Below are 18,909 nucleotides of genomic sequence, written 5' to 3'. Positions count from 1 at the left end.
AATATACTTCATAGATTTGGGAATTTTTTTCTGTTAAGTATTATTTTGTGTCTGCAAGTAAAAACAAATAATATAATTTTATGGAGAAACTTATTTTCAGCAACTCATTAGCCTTCTACAAGATAGATTGTCATCAACACATTTATCACTGTTCTGTTTCTCAGAGAGCCTAGAGTTGCACCCTGCCTTATTAGCTACACAACTGTGGGTTGATGATTTTAGTTCTCTAAGCCTCAGTGTTCTTATCTGTATAGGGGGAAAAATAATAGTACCTTGGTTGTGGGAATGAAATGATACAAACCATGTAGAGTGCATTGAGTGCACTTAGCACTCTCAAATTGCTAGCTGTTGTTATTATGTGATATAAAATAAACACATTTAAATGGGAGGAATTAAAATATGAGAACTATACAACATGATTTGGAAGTACAAACTTCATATCATGTTGTCGAAAGGTAATCTTCCTGTCTTTTGTTTAATATGACAAATATTAATCATTAGGGAGGAAAATGCCTTGTTAAGTATAAATAAATAATAAAATACATATCATATCTGATCATTTTTAAATTTAAAGCTCAAAGAAACTAAGAGTAAATATTTAATTTTTGAATGCAGAATGAAAATTCATGGCAACATAGGCCTGAAGAGCATTGCTTGTCTTCCTTTTGTAAAATAACAAGCCATAGTATAATACATGAAATCTAAACAGTATGTCAAATTGTATCAAGTAGTCTTAAAGAAAAAATAAAACCACTGCATGCAGTCCTTGGAGAACTTGTGTCTATTTTCTCATATTTAGGAAAACTTTGTCTTTCTCTTTTAATATTCTCAAACAAAAGCAAAATTATCGAGTGTTATGGCAAAAGACAGAGCTGTATATGTTTGGCTATGAATGCTTCCTATTATAGATTTAAAAAAATTACCAGAAAGCTAAATAAAGGGAATAGAGTGGAATTGCATTATTTAAATTTTTGTTGTTTGGGTAAGAAGATGAAGCTACTGTCTTACTAACAGAAAAATGTGATCTTGGTACAAGCAGTTTTTCAATGTTGAAAATGACTTTGCATTTTATTTGTTTCCCTTCTTTTTTTCTTATGGAATCCATCTTTTGGTCAACAGTCCACAACTATGAGATAAATGGGTGTGAACACACTTGTATATAATGTTGTTATGTTTTAAAAATCTGCATAAAATTTTTTGGCCCAATATGATCTTCTCTTTCTGGTTTCTTGAGTTTGTGCATGAACCAACTTAGTTAACAAAACAATTCCATAATTACTGCTTTTTTATTTGAACATAATAACCATGAGTTTAATTTCCACATATTAAAGTACATTTTTTCCTGTATTTAAAATTTAGACAGAAGCATTTACAAATACAGAAGTGATCTATCACAACATGTTGTCCAGAGTTAAATCATCTGTTGGAGAGGTTACATCTTCTATTGGGAAAGAGAACAAAAGCCCATTTTACGAAATAAAAGTTTTGAAACAAAGATAGTTGAATTTAGCTAACTGGTTAAAGTGCAGTGAAATATCTTTCCCTCTTCATTAAAACAAATATGGCATTTTTAGTGAGAAAGTGTTTGACTACAAAGTTCTAATTTGACTAAAGTTATTTCTAAGGATTCTGAAGCATCATAATTAAGTGTTATTTGACAGAAAATTCTAGGTTGGCATTTTTATTTTTAGTTTTGACATTATTTAAAGCAAGCCACTTACCAAGTTAAGTGATAATGTAGCATTCTTAGCAAATTTAATTTATATTTTAATCTCCATAAAGTACTAGTATTTAAATATGTACCTTATGAATAAAATTTACCTAATTCCAGTAGGTGCTGTGAATTCGATTTTTTCAGAACTAGAAAGATCTATGGAAAAGTCAATCTTGAGGTTTATGTGCTATTTCAGTACACTAATGTAATTGATTTTAAAAGAAACAGAATTCTGTCACATTACTTTCATGGCCTCCAGGAAGACTTCTCTTGAATGAATTTGCAACTCCTTCAATATTCTTACCTTAATAAGTTGAGTATCATTTATTAAATAAAGTGCCCTGTGATTATTAACTTGTTTTTCCTGTCTCACTAATATAACAAACATTCAGCAGTCAGCAAATACATACTGGATGCCTCTTAAGTGCCATTTACAGGGGACAAAGTGATCAGTTAAGAAAGTTCTAGACACTGTCCACATTCAGCTGACAGTCTAATAGCAACAGTTCGGTAAGCATGTAAATTGAAACTGCTGTGAGCACTAGAAAGATATTTAAGTATGCTGAACTCTAGTTTCCTCATCTATAAAATTGGCAGAAGGACCTCCGAAATATGAATGTTGTGAAGGTAGACTGAACACAACAGATATGATCTCCTTAGTAAAATGTCTAGCACAGAGGACATAAATTGTTAAGTATCGATTTTCTTTTTCCCCTATATCATGTCATAAACCTGTGCCCACTTCAGTACTCACAGCCCTCCCTTCCTCTCTCTCTCTCAAAAGCCCTGTGTTCAATTTCCAACTTTCTAATAGCTGAGGGTTTTCTGTGAACTCCTCTTGTCCTCGTTTCTCTCTTGCTTTACCCACCTCTTCCTTCCTACTCATTCTACTTTGCCAAGACCTAGGCACCAGCTGCAACCTAGATCTCTCACAGATACCTGCTTCTTTTTTTCAGCTACCTAGGAAAGCCCTGAGTAATACATTGCTCTACCATGTAAAAGGCCAGGTTCAGGTGCCCCAGTGGTGTGCAGAATGGTTCAAGTCAGCTTGTTCTGGCGAACGGAAATCAATTCTGTGAATCTTTCCTAATTCTGGTTTAATATTTAAACCACAAAATTTGTAAATGCTAAACATCAGGGAACCCCCTCCCCCAACATACACACTGAGATACAACTTTCCTGCACTCAATATGCAGCAAGAAAATGTTTTTCCAGTTACAGTATGACCACAATATTAGGGTAGGGTACATGGAGCCAAGAACAATACCACAGAGACCACTCAAAAGTCAATAACACTATTGTAAGGGGCAGAGAACTTCCTTCTGGTTTCCATCTGAAAGGGGAAGCGTTTTAGATAAACTTTACCTTTCATACAGAACTAAAGGAAGATCTAGAGCTAAGTTCTTTCCAAGAATTCCCTCAAATTATCTGTCATATATAACCTCTTCTGGGATACTTGGAACATTTTGCAAAATAGCAACTGATCTCCCATCCTCTTTCTCAAGCAACTGAGCCTGGTCCACCGGGCTTCCTGCCTGGACTCTCAACATAGTGACCCTGCATCTGGATTGCCCTCCACCCTGATGCCAGGAAGCATGGTTGAGTCATTCCAGGTTACTTATCTCCAAAGCAATTAGCCAGTGCCGCTGCTGCTATTTTTTATTTCATTTCAAGGATCTTGTTTCTGGTTTATGGCAGGGAAACAGAGTAAATAAGTTAAACATGTGGAAAGTGATGAAGTTGCAGAAATTCTCATAATCAGTTATTGCTGATATTCATGGAAATGTCAAATGGAGTAGGATTAACCTCTTTTACATTAATTTATGGTGTCCATTCTCATGATGAGAAGGAAGAATCTAGATCCAGTTTCTCTATACTACTTTTGTTTTTAGGACTTGTCAACTGAATTGAGCCAAATCTTCTTTTCAATTTATAAATATTTTTAAGTCTCCTTTTTGGTAAAAGCAGACCAACCATCCAACCAAAATACTCTCACCCCTCTCAGCGGCATGTGTACCAGCTAACTCTTGCTCCAAACTGTTGTATATCACCTAACTGTTGTTTTTTCCTTCATTGATAAATTACCTGAAATGCCATCCCCATCTAATCTCTACCCCATAAGTAGAAAATCAATAACTCCCTATTTCAACATTTCAGTGTTTTACTCCTTAACATATTCAATGTCTTTGTTTCATTTGATCGAGCTCGTCACTCATTTGTTCTTAACTTCTGCCAAAAAAGTTTTTTCCCCAGGTGCGTGCATGGCTTCTCATTGATTAGATATGATCTCCATAGCAATGCCTAACCTGACAACCTTATTAAAATAATTCCTTATCACCCTCTACTATATTACCCCTTCCTTATTGTTGTTAGAGCATATCATAACTGAAAATCTTCTGATTTGTTAGTGTCTTTGTTTACCTTTTTATAGTTGACCTAACAGGAGAAAGTCACCAGAGCATGAAGGCACCTTTTGTAACTCATTTTCTTCCGTAACTTCAGAAACGAAAATATAACTTGACACATAATGTTGTGGTCATCATGTCAGCAAGCCTTGCATTTATTATATCACTGTAGCAAATACTTTTTCCAGCAAGTGTATATATTACAGTAAAAAAAAAAAGTGATAAAATTGACAAGCCACCTCTTTATTTGATCTTTTTCACCAACAACAGCAAAATGGATTTGTGTCTCATGCTTAATGCTGGATTCAGTTAGGATGTACTATTTCAGCACACTAGCTGGTATCTCTTCTGATTGGTTAGGAGTGCATTTTAACTGATTAACACTTGCATCCAGTTATTAAAGATTTTAAATAGTTAAATATTGTTTAAATACTTTATAGTTTTTAAATATTAATAATTATTTAACATTAAGATATTAAATTTTTTCTATAGCTCCCTACTTATGCCAACCCCAGTTGGTCTTCATTAACTAGATTACCATCCTGAGAAGGAGTTTGAAAAAGCGGTAAATGATTAGTGATGTCTGCCACAGGAGTGGGAGGAAGCAGCATTGATTTTCATGCTCTGGTATGGTGTGGTTTTCATGATAATATCCATGTGATGGAAAGCCTTTGAATGAACTTGAAAAAAAAAAGTACTAACACAATTCTCTGAATTTTGAAATCTTCATAAATATTAATATATTAACGCTTTCTAGAAAAGACAGAGGTAAACATGGGAGGATGTTTTGATTTTACAAGTTTTTAATAGACATGAACACTAATTTGAAGAGGAGTCAAAGCTAGATTATATAAGATAGTAAATTTCTGAAGTAAAACTTGTATTGAGGTGACTGGTATTTCTGATGACACAGTATTTTGTCAGTATGTTGGGTTTACCATTGCCGACTCCGAGTAGAAAATTACTGTTTTAGTCAAAGCAACAATGCTTTTCAAACACTTTGTACATTCAGAATCTGTTAGAGAAGAGCTAAGAGGATCCAGAGTGATTGATTTGGTTGAAAATGTCAAGTCTGAAAAATTTGAAAGCATACACCATTTCATAAGCGTGAATAATTTTTGCTACCTCAAGACAGAAAAGAAACTTGGCACTGGATTGTTCATCACTGTGTAGCACAGGCTACCCACAGGTGGATGGCCCTGTTTAGTCTTCTCTGACCTAGTTATTACCATGATAGTTCTATTTTTTTTTTATTTATTTAGCTGACCACAGAAAATAACAGTTCTATTCATTTCTCTTAGTTATTCCTTTCTGTTGCTTCTGATCAGGATAGTCTCACCATTTCTGTGTAGAAGCATAAAACCACTGATATAATAGAATATCACTTTTTAATGTTTTGAGTTTTTGTTATTGCTAATTATCTGGTTTATGATTCCTCCTAATCACATATTTTGCCACAAAAGATAATTGTATTTTAATATACAGTGATTATTTCTAAACTGTGCCACTTTCTCTCTTAGCTACTACCACTATCTACTGTCATTTCAGTACTTTAAAATCTTTAATGAAATGTAAAATATTTGTTTTTTGTTACAGTTGTTGCTATCATTTTATATTTTTTGTTATTAATCAAAAATTAATGCATAGAATTTAAATAAAAATTAATGTTTTTCCCCCAGGTTAAGTAACAATAATAATAATAATTAAAAAAAAAAACAGAGCTAGTCCATTTTACTTTGCACTTCTCACTTACTTCCTCCTATGTGTCAGGGAAGTCCTCAGTGGAAAAGCTGGTGCATACAAGTGAATAGTTCAACAAGTACATGGGTTCCTGCTCATTTGATGCTTTCCAAAGGGATTAGTCAGATGTAACTTACCCCTTGGTATTTGGACATAAATTAAACATTGTACCTCAACTGTTTGACTGGATGATTTTCTAGTGTGACAGAACACATACTATAAGAAAGGTCCATTGTAGAAACAAGAATGTGTGGAAAGAAATGGCTTGACATTTTATCATATCATTGTATATTGATTTGTGTCTTAGAAAAATTCAGTGTGCTTTCCTGCAGCTGTGATTTTTCAGTTTGCTTAAAGGTAAATAGGAAAGGCTTTCAGGAAGGACCTGATTCAAAGACATCTTTTGAAGGCAAAAAGATACATTTTTATTAGTACTGGTCAAACCATGAGAACACTGATTTCTTTAATTATTGATTTTTAATGCAGAAGCCAAAATAAATTTGTATAATGATGCTGTATTGAGGACTATTTTTGTGAAAAATGAAAAGAAAGACCCTCTTCTTATGTGTTAAAATGCTTGAATCTATCGGTGCTATTTAAAGAAAGATCATTGAAGAGCTCTTTAATTAAAATTGCCATTATTGAGGCAAGCTATTGCTGTTTTCCAATAATGTAAACTAGTATTTTTGTAACTCTCCTACCTTTTGGTTTATATACAAACAAAAAGTGGAAGTCTAGCCCACACTGTTTCAAACCAGCATCATCTTCCCCCAGCCTCTCCTAAGTATGAAAAATATGTTCATTAATATAGCAAATTGAGTAATATTCCTGTTTTAAGATGATATCAGTGATCACACATAATTAGTAGGTGGTTTAAAAATTTAAATGAATAATATGAATTTTCTCATTTTTTTCAGTGTGATGATTATTAATATTATGTAATAATTTATTTAACTAGGCTTTTAAAATCATAATTCCATAGTTATTTATATTGTAATGGTATTAGCAAACTCAAAAATTATATTAATAAGCCTTGCTAATCACATTTTAATAGGAACAAAATTATTATTCAAAACCATTCAGACAGAAGTGTTTTTAACAAGAAGGTTTTCTTAGGTAATCCATTTGAAAGTATAGCTCAACTTTTCAGAGATGCCATATAAACTATAATCATTTTAATTTAAGACCAATAAGCCAACAATATATGCCGCATACCTGGGTGAAGGGTGAGAAAGCTGCATGATGGATTCATTGAGGAAAAATTTTATATGTATATAAAGACATGAGTCCAGTGAGGTCCTCAGAAGAGTCAGAAACAAATCACTATGGGATTCAAAGTAGAGAAAGTCACATATACATGGGCAACAGGGAAATACAGTTTGTTAGAAGGTAACATTTGAAAAGGTATCAGTAAAGTTTTGTATGCCAGATGCAGTTGAATGAAATGGTTAAGGAAATATTTCATGCCAGAAATGCTTCCTCTAACAGATTTGTTGGTATCTTGTATTCACATGTGCTTCTAAAAACTTCTCTCTTCATATGAGTCTTCTATGGAAATCCTTTGCATGAAACTAGTAGAAGAAATTAGCTCCACTTGAGAAAGGTGGGAATTTAGATGTATAGATTCTCCATCTGTGTTCTTTCTGTATTTGCTCCCACTAACTCCTTAATGTCTCAGTGTTATTATTGGAAAGCATAACAACTACTTTTTTTTTTTGTTTTAAGACTTATTTGTTTTGTGGGGGAGGGGACGGGTAGAGACAGAGGGAGAGAATCTTCAAGCAGACTTCCTACTGATCAGGGAGTGAGTCATGGGGCTCAGTCTCATGAACCTGAGATTATGACCAGAGCTGAAAACAAGAGTCAGACAACTAACTGACTAAGCCACTCAAGCACCCCAATGATTACTATCTTAATGATAGAAATTATGGAAACTAAACATTAAAGAAATCACCTTGGATCATAGGAAGATGTGTTTGATAGAACCTTCAGTGTGGAGCTTTTCAAGGAGAAGGAAAAGAGCAACCACGTCAGAGGATTCTCATTAGAATCTCCAGAAAGGCACACAGGTTTCACATTAATAAAAAGGGGACTTCTTAAGATAAGAAATATTTGATGTAGAATAAAAGATACCTGTAGGGAGGGTAGTGAATATTTGACAGAAATCATAGTCTGATCTCATGTTCTAAAATCCTTGAAGATTTTACGCCAGATTAGTGCATATAGTCGGCCATACAGGTTGTATCCTGTATAACCCAAGGATTTGTCATTCACACTGGGTATATGCACCACCTGAACACTGTGTATGATGGCATTTACTTAATTTGAATAAAAATTGAGAGCCTTTGAATTTTTTGTAATGGTATGATTATTGTTTAACTTTAAGGAAATTAATCTTGTGTTTTGTAAAATGGTTTAAATTCCAGAAACATAAATATATAGTAAACCAATCTTGATCGTCTGTTAAAGGAATGAATTGGTCTTGTAACTTTTTTAGAAGGGACAGGGCAAAGGAAAAATGAATCCAGAGCTTTTAAAATTTTTTTTTAATTTAAATTCAATTTAGTTAACATTTAATGTTTTATTAGTTTTAGGGGTAGAGTTTAATGATTCATCAGTTGCGCATAACACCCAGTGCTCATCACATCAACTGTCCTCCTTAATGCCCATCACCCAGTTACCCCATCCCCCACCTCCCCTCCCTCTAGCACCCCTCAGTTTGTGACTCTAAACTATTTTTTTTCAATGACCAGAGGGATTGTTGTATCCTGTTAGAAATAGATCATGTCTGTGGTGATTGGGTCAGGATAAGAGTAGAAATAGTTCTTTTTTGAATATATCAAATTATTGTGAACGATTTTGTCATACTAAACGGACAGTTTGCTTATTCCTGTAAGACTTTATTTTTCTCTTCTCTTTCAGGCTGAAGTTATCGATGTGAGTTATGGAAATGCAGATAATTTAAAAAGGATTCAAAAAATGAAAAATACAACGAATCGGATTGCACTCCTGAAATTAGGAAAATTGCCATTACTTTATAAGGTTGGTCCGATGGCTGTTGGTGGTGGGGTGATTTTTTTTTCTTTTCTTTTTGAGTTACATGCCTCTGTAAGTGGATAGAAAGAGAGAGAGACCTAGAAGGAGGGAGAAAGAGAAGCACAAAAAGTAGAATGTCACAGAAAATGACTTCACCAAAGTAGAATATTTTAAGTTAAAATCTTTAAGAGAAAAATTAATGTTCTTATTACTTAAGACAGAAAATAATTTAAGCCAGGTATTGGAGTTTGTGGGACCTTGATAAAATTGTCTGTACTATTTATAATAATACCAATGTAGAATGCTGGAAATGAGAACCAGAGTTTCCTCTTATGACATATGTGAAACTTCTATTATCAAAACTGACTAATTACTGTGTGCTTTGTGTTAGACTAGTATCTAGCAGATTTACACTCCTTAGTGATTGATTTTGTCAACTGTATAACTTCACAGTTACTGACTGTGCTCAAGAATTTAATTAAAATATAATATGCTAAGGAGAAACAGAAATTTGATTTATTTTATTTAAATAGAAGTTTATTAACACTCATCCACTAGATGCATTTACATAATTAAAGCAGCTCACTCTAAGTATCTCATAATGAACCACAACGAAAGATAGCTACTACTGCTCATTCTTACTTCATTTTCTTTTTCTATTAAAAAAGAATGGTCAGGGGCATGCGGATGGTGCAGTCAGTTAAGCATCTGAATCTTGGTTTCCGCTCAGGTCCTGATCTCAGGGTTGTGAGCTTGAGCCCTGCATGGAGCTCCCAGCTCATCATGAAATCTGCTTAAGCCTCTCTCATCCTCTTCCCTCTCTCCCTGCCCTCTCTTGCATGCACACACACACTCTCTCTAAAATAAATAAATGAATCTTAAAAAAAATAAATAAAATAAAAAATAAAAAAGAATGGTCAGTGTGGTTCTGTCACTGGAACTCTCTGGTTCTTAACATGTATTAGATTTCTCCTCACCCAACACTTAAAAATCTTTGCTTCCCAGTTCAAAATTTTTCCAGAAATCTGTTTGCATATGCTGTAAAGAGACAAGAGAACATCCTGTGTCTGTTATTCATTACCTTCCATGGATGCCATTACACTTAAATCAATGTCTGATAGTTGATAATTGTCTAAAATTTTAAGGTAGTCTTAAAAATACTTTATATTTGAGATATATGATATATGTATATCAATGTGATATTAATTTTTAGTAGTATAATTTGTCAGTGTATATTAAATCACTTAATCACATTTTGATCCATTAATTCCAGTTCAACTAGTACGCTATATAGAGGGAAAAACGGAGATGGTAAACATAAAGATCATCAATGATGTGACAAATTTCAGAGATGATTTGTGTGTCCAGTTTAATATTGAAAATGATGCTATTTATATGGCTGGATACTATACATTTACAATGTAAAGAAGAATATTGAGGGGAACCTGGGTGGTTCAATAGGTTAAGCTTCTACCTTCGGCTCAAGTCATGATCCTGGCTTCTGGGATTAAGCCCCAAATCAATCTCCCTGCTCAGTGGGGAGCCTGTTTCTCCCTCTGTCTGCTGCTCCCCATACTTGGGCATGTTCTCTCTCTCTCTGTCAAATAAATAAATAAAATATTTAAAAAAAAAAAGAATACTGAATAGTATGTGAAAATTTTAATAAGATGAGCAAGTTATAAAGTAGATGTTTATAGTAATTATCATAGTAATGATTGTATTATTGTTATTTCTAAAGATAGCATGTTAGTAATCTGGGATAAATACTTTTCTGTGCATTTTTTTAATGTATTGTCACATTAATCTTCACAATAATCATAATGTTGGGTAGGGACAATTATTATCTTCAGTGTACAGAAGTAACTAAGGCAGGAAACAAATAAGTGACTGGCTCAAAGATGGTCAGATAGTCAAATGATACAATCTGGATATATACCCTGGTAGTTCTACCTCACATTCTGCGTCTTTAATGTGTAAATGTAGTTACAGTAGCTAGCTAATCAAGATGATAAATTGGAATTTTTAAGTGAGGCTCTAATATATACAAGAATGTGTATTTCAATATGAACTACCCAACACCAATATTTCAAAGGAAATAATTAAAAGCATGTTAGAGTGTTGTTGAACCTCTTACATCTGGTATATAAAAGATTTAGAAGATGGGATAGGGAGATTTTATGAATATAAATTTTGGAGAAATTTATTTTTTTAAGATTATATCTATTTATTTGAGAGAGGGACACACACACACACACACGCACACACACACAGAGAGAGAGCATGAGCATGGGGAGAGGGAGAAACAGACTCCTTATTGAGCAGGGAGCCCAGCCTAGGGCTCAATTCCAGGACCCTGAGATCATGACCAGAGATGAGGGTAGATGCTTAACCAACTGAAACACCCAGGCACCTCTGGAGATACTTATTTTAAGTTCTACTGTAAGCCTCGTGACTGGTGCTTCAATGGAACCATGTGGAGGGCTTAATGTGTACCTCTGCAGTATGGGGGCCAGGATAGACTGGTGCCTGACTCACCCTAGAAACCTGAAAGTAAGAGATGGGTTTTCTCACCATCTAATAAGTGAGCAGAAAAGGAGTGTCTGTGTTGGGGTTGACCTGTCCCTCCAGAGCTGGGAGCAGAAAAATATATGTGTGCTTATACATTTATGTAGTATCTATGTCTCTGTATATCTATAAGTAGGTACAGTTATATATACATACACACAATATTTGCCAGAGACCTAGAAACAGTGTCTATAATTGGCTCTTCAAAAAAATACAAAGTAGCTGCCTGCCTAGTCCTTCTGGTCTAGAGAATACACTAATGTTTATAGTGACTCTTTAATGCAGTGTAGAGAGCTAACACAAATTCATACTGATTTGAAAACTATCCAAAAAGAAAAACTAATTTATATTAGGTATATTTCCTAGTGAAACAAAAGAGTATAAGTGAGTACATGTTTTTGTTAAGCTACTTGAGTTCAGGCCTAGTCAAATCTGTGGTTTTCTGGTCTGGGCTAGACTAGTGGGAATGAATTATTTCTCCTGGCAAAGAAATGCTTTACCTGCCCATACCCCCCATCCCTGTTGTTCTGATGCACCTTCCTTTGACCCAAAAAGACTTACAGCTCTCCAGTGTTATTTACTCCAGCTTCTAGGGGCCAATTATATAAATTGGGTCAATGGAATTATGGATGATTTCTACTTCTTTATAGTTTCCCATTGTTAGTAGTATGGGCTAGAAATTTTTCTAAGCTTTTTTTTTTATGTACTATCACATTAATCTTCATAATAACCATAATACTGAAGTAGGAACCATTATTATCTTCAATTTATAGGTAAGTATCATTAGTGCATGAGGGAAGAAAGAAAACAGAGTATACTTCTTCTTCAATAACAGACCTGAGTTGGCAGAGGGCAAGAAGATGAAATTTTAAATCAAGGGTAGAGTTTTGATCATGATGTGAGATGATGTGTTCTAATTATTAAAACACGTGACTCAAATTGATTACAGGACTTTAAAAATTATCAATAATCAGAAGAAGTCTTCTTCTAGGTGTTTGGGGATCCTCTCTAGGTATGTTCTGAAAGGACAGTGGGAACATTGTTTCTGGTACTTGAATTCTGCTTGTTCAGTCTTCCAGTGATATAGGAACCTAAAATGTCTGTGGAAGGGACCAATTATGTTAATTGGATTGGTAAAATTACAGATGATGAAAAATTCAAGTTACATAAGACATTCAAAAAACCTTTTGTAACAGAATTTATAGGCCAATACTCAAAATCCTTACCAGTAGATTATGAATGAAAACAAACAAGTTTCTTTATATTTGACTTTATATTTCCCAGGGAATATTTACATTATAAAACCATTTGGCCATATCTACAAAGCAATGAATTAGTGGTTTATCTGGAGTAGGATGCAGTTATTAAGAACTTGGTGTATTTCCCCTTATCACCTTATTTATAGGCCCATGAGTAGATTTAACAAAGAGATATATGTGGAATCCCCCTCTAGACAGAGCCTTGCCACAAATTTAGTATATCTCCCTAGCAGAGGACACAAGGTATCCCTTTCTTTAACTTTTTAAATTCTACTGTAGCTGGTCTCTGTGTTCTCTGGATTATCCCAGATATTTGGGGGGAATCATTGATAAAACATTTATTGATATACATTCACATAGAAAAAGGAAGTATGGACAAGATAAGGTAATACAGCATGGTAACAGCTAAAAATATTTAGCTGGTCCATCAAGTATATTCTGAGGCTGACACTAGAAAGCAAGGCAATGTAGTGATACAACTGGGTTGAAAATGGCAGAGAACCAATTGACTTCTTTGTGTATCACAACTGCTCATCATGATTCTCAATAAGCATCTCTCTGGACTGGGAACATGCAGCTGAATGAGTAAAGAGAAAAGTTTGTCTCTTCTGACTTGTGCAGTAGCTACTAAATCAGAGTTCAAAAATACATTTGGGTGAGACGCTCTGCATCTGAGGTACAGCAAAAAGGGAAACTAATTGTGAATTAAGTAATCTCCTAAAATGAGTAGAAAAATAATCTGTGGTCAAGAAGGAGGAGATCTCATTAGTTTGTTTTTGTTTTTGTTTTTTTAAAGATTTTATTTATTTATTTGACAGAGAGAGATCACAAGTAGACGGAGAGGCAGGCAGAGAGATAGAGGGAAGCAGGCTCCCTGCTGAGCAGAGAGCCCGATGCGGGACTCCATCTCAGGACCCTGAGATCATGAACTGAGCCGAAGGCGGCGGCTTAACCCACTGAGCCACCCAGGCACCCAACATTAGTTTTAACGTAAATACTGTCCATGTGTTAATTTAGTCTCCATGAAGGGTTTGCTGAGAAAATCCCTGTACTGTGTAGCAGGAATGATGAAAAGCACATGGCTTAGAAGTTGCCTTCATTGATACATTGTGACCGCGAGAGAGAGCCAACCCAGTTCTCCAGATCTAACTTGTGCTAGTTCCCTTAAGCTTAAACCTTAGAGAAAAGTCTTTAGGTAATTTTTAGTTTTGTATTTTAGCAGTTTGTTTTATGGGACAGTGCTTTAATTCTTTAAACTTCAAGACAGAATATTATTTTATAGGTCCTAATGGATTCACTTAGATTTCTCTGCGACAGTCTGAAACTTAGTAAAGCCCATCCTAAGACCCTCACATATTCCCAAATTGTTGAATAGCACTCTAGTATGAAACTTATTTTATAAATGCAATAAAAGCCCTTGGCTTTCTTTTTAGAGCCATTTTCACAAAAGCAATAATAATAAAAAAAAAATTCTGGTATACTTCGTGACAACTAGAACTCATATAAATCCTTCTGAAACATGGAGGCTGGGCCATTATCTAGGTCTATACCACACATTAGCCTCATGTCTTACAGGAGTTAAGTTTGTATGCAATGAAATTACAGATGAATGCATATATTTATACCTTTTTTGCATGGTGAAATTACACATAAAAATCCACAAATGCTATTGCTGTTTTTTGTTTGTTTGTTTTTAGTGAAAGGAGTAACAGACAGCACATTCCTAGTACTCACTGTTACATAGTAAGATATATCCATAAGTATTAGCTGGTTTTTAAATTTTCCTTATTTACATTTTTATCCTTATAATCAGAATTTTAATGATCCAGGAATCTGAATGATTTTGTAATTTCCTACAATGAACCATTTCCCTATCTATTCACCCAATAAGATTTATACTTTAATATTAATTGTATACTCTTTGGCCAGTGTGTAACTTAACCAACCACTACTTAAGTTCATAAGGCATTCTTACACAGGTAGGCTTTCTTCGTAGAGCCCAGAGGGAAATGAGAGGTAGGAAACAACTGTTAGGTGTTTATACCTTTGAACAGAATGTTTTCCACAGGTTAGGAAGGAGTAGAATTATTTAAAGACAGATAAACTTCATACTATTTACTTAATTTAAAAAATAATTAAATTAAAATGCTGAGTTGGGGATTCAGTGAGGAAATATCTATAGGTATTGGTGATTTCCCAATCTGTATTAAACAAATGGACAATTGGATTATCAATAAGAAATCTTCTAGTTTAGGTAAAGTAAATGCTGAGAAACATGGTATTTGAAAACTAACTTCACATGAAGCAATTTGCACGCTTTGAAGATTTGCTGAATTGTGGTTTAATTCATTCCAGTCTCCTTTTCTTTTTTCCTGATAGCATTAATTCAGTCCCTTTTCTTTTTTTCTGATAGCATTAATTCAGCAATTAATTCAGCATAATTCAGAATATAATAACCACATTCGAAAGAATTATTTTTTCTTCTAGCTAATAATAGACAGCGTCTACTCTGCTTTAAGCAGTTTAAGTTTAAGATGGTAAAATTAAAAATTAATTTCTTATACCCTAAAATTAAAATATGCATTTACCTAAGAGCTCAAAAATATGTGGTGCCTATTACAATAATACAAAGATGTGCACAAAAAAGGGATTTGGGATGTCTAGGTGGCTCAGTCAATAAGGTGTCTGCCTTTGGATCAGGTCATGATCCCAGGGATGGAGTCCCTCATTGGGCTCCTTGTTCAGCAGGGAGCCTGCTTCTCCCTCTGTCTGCTGCTCCCCTGCTTGTGTTCTCTCTCTCTCTCTCTCTCTCTGATAAATAAATAAATATATAAAATTTTTTTAAAAGGTATTCAATATTTTTAAGAGATAAAATATTCATGGTATGTTTTATGCATGTGTGATATATGCATGGGCACACTGGTATAATCTTATTTGTGATGTGGCAATGAGGCTACAAAGATAGGAAAAAAGAGGAAAAAAAACTTTTTAAAAAGATTTTATTATTTGAGAGAAGTGAGCAAGAGAGAGTGCATAAACATGGGGTGCAGGGGAGGCAACCGAAAGGGAGTGGGAGAAGCAGATTCCCTGTTGAGCAGGGAGCCAGATGCACGGCTGCATCCCAAAACTCTAGGATCATGACCTGAGCTGAAGGCAGAAGCTTAACCAACTGAGCCACCCAGGTACCCCGAAGACCCCCATTTTTATTGAAAGTTTTAGTGTATTATAATTTCCCCCGGTATTGGTGATCCTAGTGGATCTATATATGTGACTTTCTATGACTATTTCAGATGAAAAAAGTGTTTAAATTAGCACCATTGTATGGTGCTTTTAGATATGTTTTTGTGTATGGAAGCAGACTTGCTCCTTTTAATTTAAGAGAATTTTTGAAAGTATTTTTCAAAAATAAAAAACAAACACTCTCTTGATGCTTAGAAAGGGTATGTTTGTTCACTTACTGGTTTAATGAGGTACTTCCTACCCAGTTCTCAGAAGTGATTACAAAAGACCAGTTCTCCATATTTTGTAATTAAAAAACTCCAGAGCTGCTCTGTTGATCATAGAAAACATGGTCAAGACTAGAACACAAAGTCAGAAAAGAGTGGTTTAATATATTAAAACGTAGATCCGCTGTTGTTTTTTACAAATCAGAATGCCTTCCATTTTCCACTGACTGACTTTACTTATTTTTCTAAATGACTTAGACTAAATATTACCATATCTATAAAAGTTAAGTAGTTTTTGTTGAAATACAACTTCAATCATAAGTTATAATGAGAAAACTTTGGACTGTGTCATTATTCTGCCACTTGGTAATCAGACTTTAAGGAAGTGAGTTTAGGATAAGAATAACTAATCGAATGCTTCAGATCCTATTCCTGGTATTAGAGTATTATTTTATGGCTTAAAACTAAATGAAGATATGTCTACAAGTCTTCAAAGTCTGAATTATTCATTCATGGTGAATGAATCCCATAATTTGAAAGTCATGTCTGTATTTTGCTTATGTGATAATATAATTTAATTACATTTACTGTCTCAAATCATAAAATCAAAACAAGTGACATCATGTATCAGAATAGATGATTTTTGCATATATGCTGTAATATGGCCAACAAAAATAATCCCCATGTCTTCACACAAGTTTGGGACCAAAAAAAGGGTGCAAAGCATGTTTTTGCTCCTGACTGTTAAATGTGTAAATTAAGAAAAGCAAGAAATTAAAAAAGGGAGAGAGGGAAGCCAGAGACAGACAAGAATGGAGGAAGGAAAGAAGGAAGAAAAAAAAAACAAACAAACTGATTTTTTTTTTTCTAGTACATTCCCTAAAGTCACACAAGTTTCAGAAATGTTTTTTAATATATTATGTATTATTCTAAAATCTGAAAGAGTGGGCGCCTGGGTGGCTCAGTGGGTTAAGCCACTGCCTTCGGCTCAGGTCATGATCTCAGGGTCCTGGGATCGAGTCCCTCATCGGGCTCTCTGCTCAGCAGGGAGCCTGCTTCCCTCTCTCTCTCTCTCTCTGCCTGCCTCTCCATCTACTTGTGATTTCTCTCTGTCAAATAAATAAATAAAATCTTTAAAAAAAAAAAAATAAAAAAATAAAATCTGAAAGAGTAAGCTGTAGACATATTTTAACTTTTGGGAATTGTAGATGTCTTTTATGGCAGTAACATGGCTTTGTGGTAATCTGGAGCTTACCTGTAAATATTCCAGTTTTTCCCTCTCCTCCTGCATATAGTTGACAATATTTTTCCTGCTGTAGATAGGTGTCCCCATCTGTCGACTCTGCCTTGTTTGCTCTGTGTTTGACAAGTAACTTGTTTTAAATCATGAAGCACAGTGTGGCGGAATGCAGTGATAGTAGATACAGTCTCCAGTCCTGACTCTTCTTGTCGTTTAAGTGACCTTAGAATATTACCTAACATCTCTGAAGTCTTAGAGATTTTGTTTGGTTTTTTCTCTCTCTCTCCCTCCCTCTTTAATTATATTCTAGGCATCAGTAATAAAAATAATATCAACTCTTAAGGTTGTATATTAAATTTGAAAATGCAAGCATAACTCTTTTTATTAAAGATTTTATTTATTAGAGAGAGAGTGAGAACACGAGTGGAGGTGGGGAGAAGGAGAAGCAGGCTCCCCAGTGAGCAGGGAGCCCCAGGTAGGCTTGAACCCAGGATCCTGGGATCATGACCTGAGCTGAAGGCAGGCACTCAACGGACTGAGCCATCCAGGTGTCCCAACAATCATAACTCTTGATCAATATTATTTCAAGCCCTTAAAAACCAAAAATCTAATGGGAAAGGACATGAATTTAATAATGACGAAATGTCAGTTCTCTCAAACTTGCTGAATTGAACTGAAGACAATAATATACTTATTAGACAAATCAATTATAGAAATATTATCTCTCAGGATTGCACTCTTGCACAATTTAACAATAAGAATTATGTTGATGCCATGTAGCATAACTTAAATCTCAAAGGAAAAAAATTAAAGTTGTCTCTTTAATTCTTTTTGTAAAGTAAGACAGATATAAATTAATGGAGAAATGAATGTTAAAAATAAACATAAACTGATTAAGGATGACTATAAACAATGACCTGACAGGATAGTGCCTACTTTCAATTTTTACATTCTTCAGTGTTTATTTTTATGCACAAACTTTTTTGAGATGATAGAATTGTATAGTATTATGAAGATAACATTTTGGTAATTAAAACTGTATTATATTACAGAGTAGTATAAATATCTACAAATTTTAAATTTATTGTGAAAGTGGGGGTATCATGTATGGCTCCAAAAACAGAAGAAAATTGCCTGAATCTTAAGGTTATTGTAAAAATTAATTGAAATAATACATATAAGCTTTCAACACAATGTCTAGAACATACTAAGCATTTAACTGAATATAAGCCAATATTTTATTTAATCACACCAAAATATTTTACCAGTTACTGTGTTTTCTATTTGCATTTCATTTCCTTAATGGTCACTATCCTGTGTAATCAAAATCTAAGATTTTATTCATTACACCGTATAATCCCTGCCTTGTTTGTTCTACATAAGGCTCAGTACTTCAGTAGAGGGTTTAGATTATGTCAGGAATTATTATGACATTGAAGATTTTCTTTTGTATTTGGATTTAGAGTATCCTAAAACTAACTTTTATTTAGAGATTTTTACATAG

General features: G+C 34.2%; 1 protein-coding gene across 5 annotated transcripts in view; it reads left to right on the top strand.

Annotated features, from left to right (window-relative positions):
• Window positions 1–18,909, top strand: part of NAALADL2 (N-acetylated alpha-linked acidic dipeptidase like 2) — a 1,358,868-nt gene that overhangs the window by 810,697 nt on the left and 529,262 nt on the right. For all 5 annotated transcript variants that reach the window (XM_032340827.1, XM_032340857.1, XM_032340836.1 and 2 more), the window contains one exon: window positions 8,782–8,901. In XM_032340827.1, the coding sequence (XP_032196718.1) occupies window positions 8,782–8,901 (120 nt within the window). The remainder of the gene's footprint in view (window positions 1–8,781; window positions 8,902–18,909) is intronic.

Source organism: Mustela erminea, chromosome 1, assembly GCF_009829155.1.
Source record: "Mustela erminea isolate mMusErm1 chromosome 1, mMusErm1.Pri, whole genome shotgun sequence".
NCBI classification, from domain to species: Eukaryota; Metazoa; Chordata; class Mammalia; order Carnivora; family Mustelidae; genus Mustela; species Mustela erminea.
The sequence above is the reverse complement of the archived record's forward strand: the minus strand, read 5'-3'. Positions and strand labels throughout refer to the sequence as shown.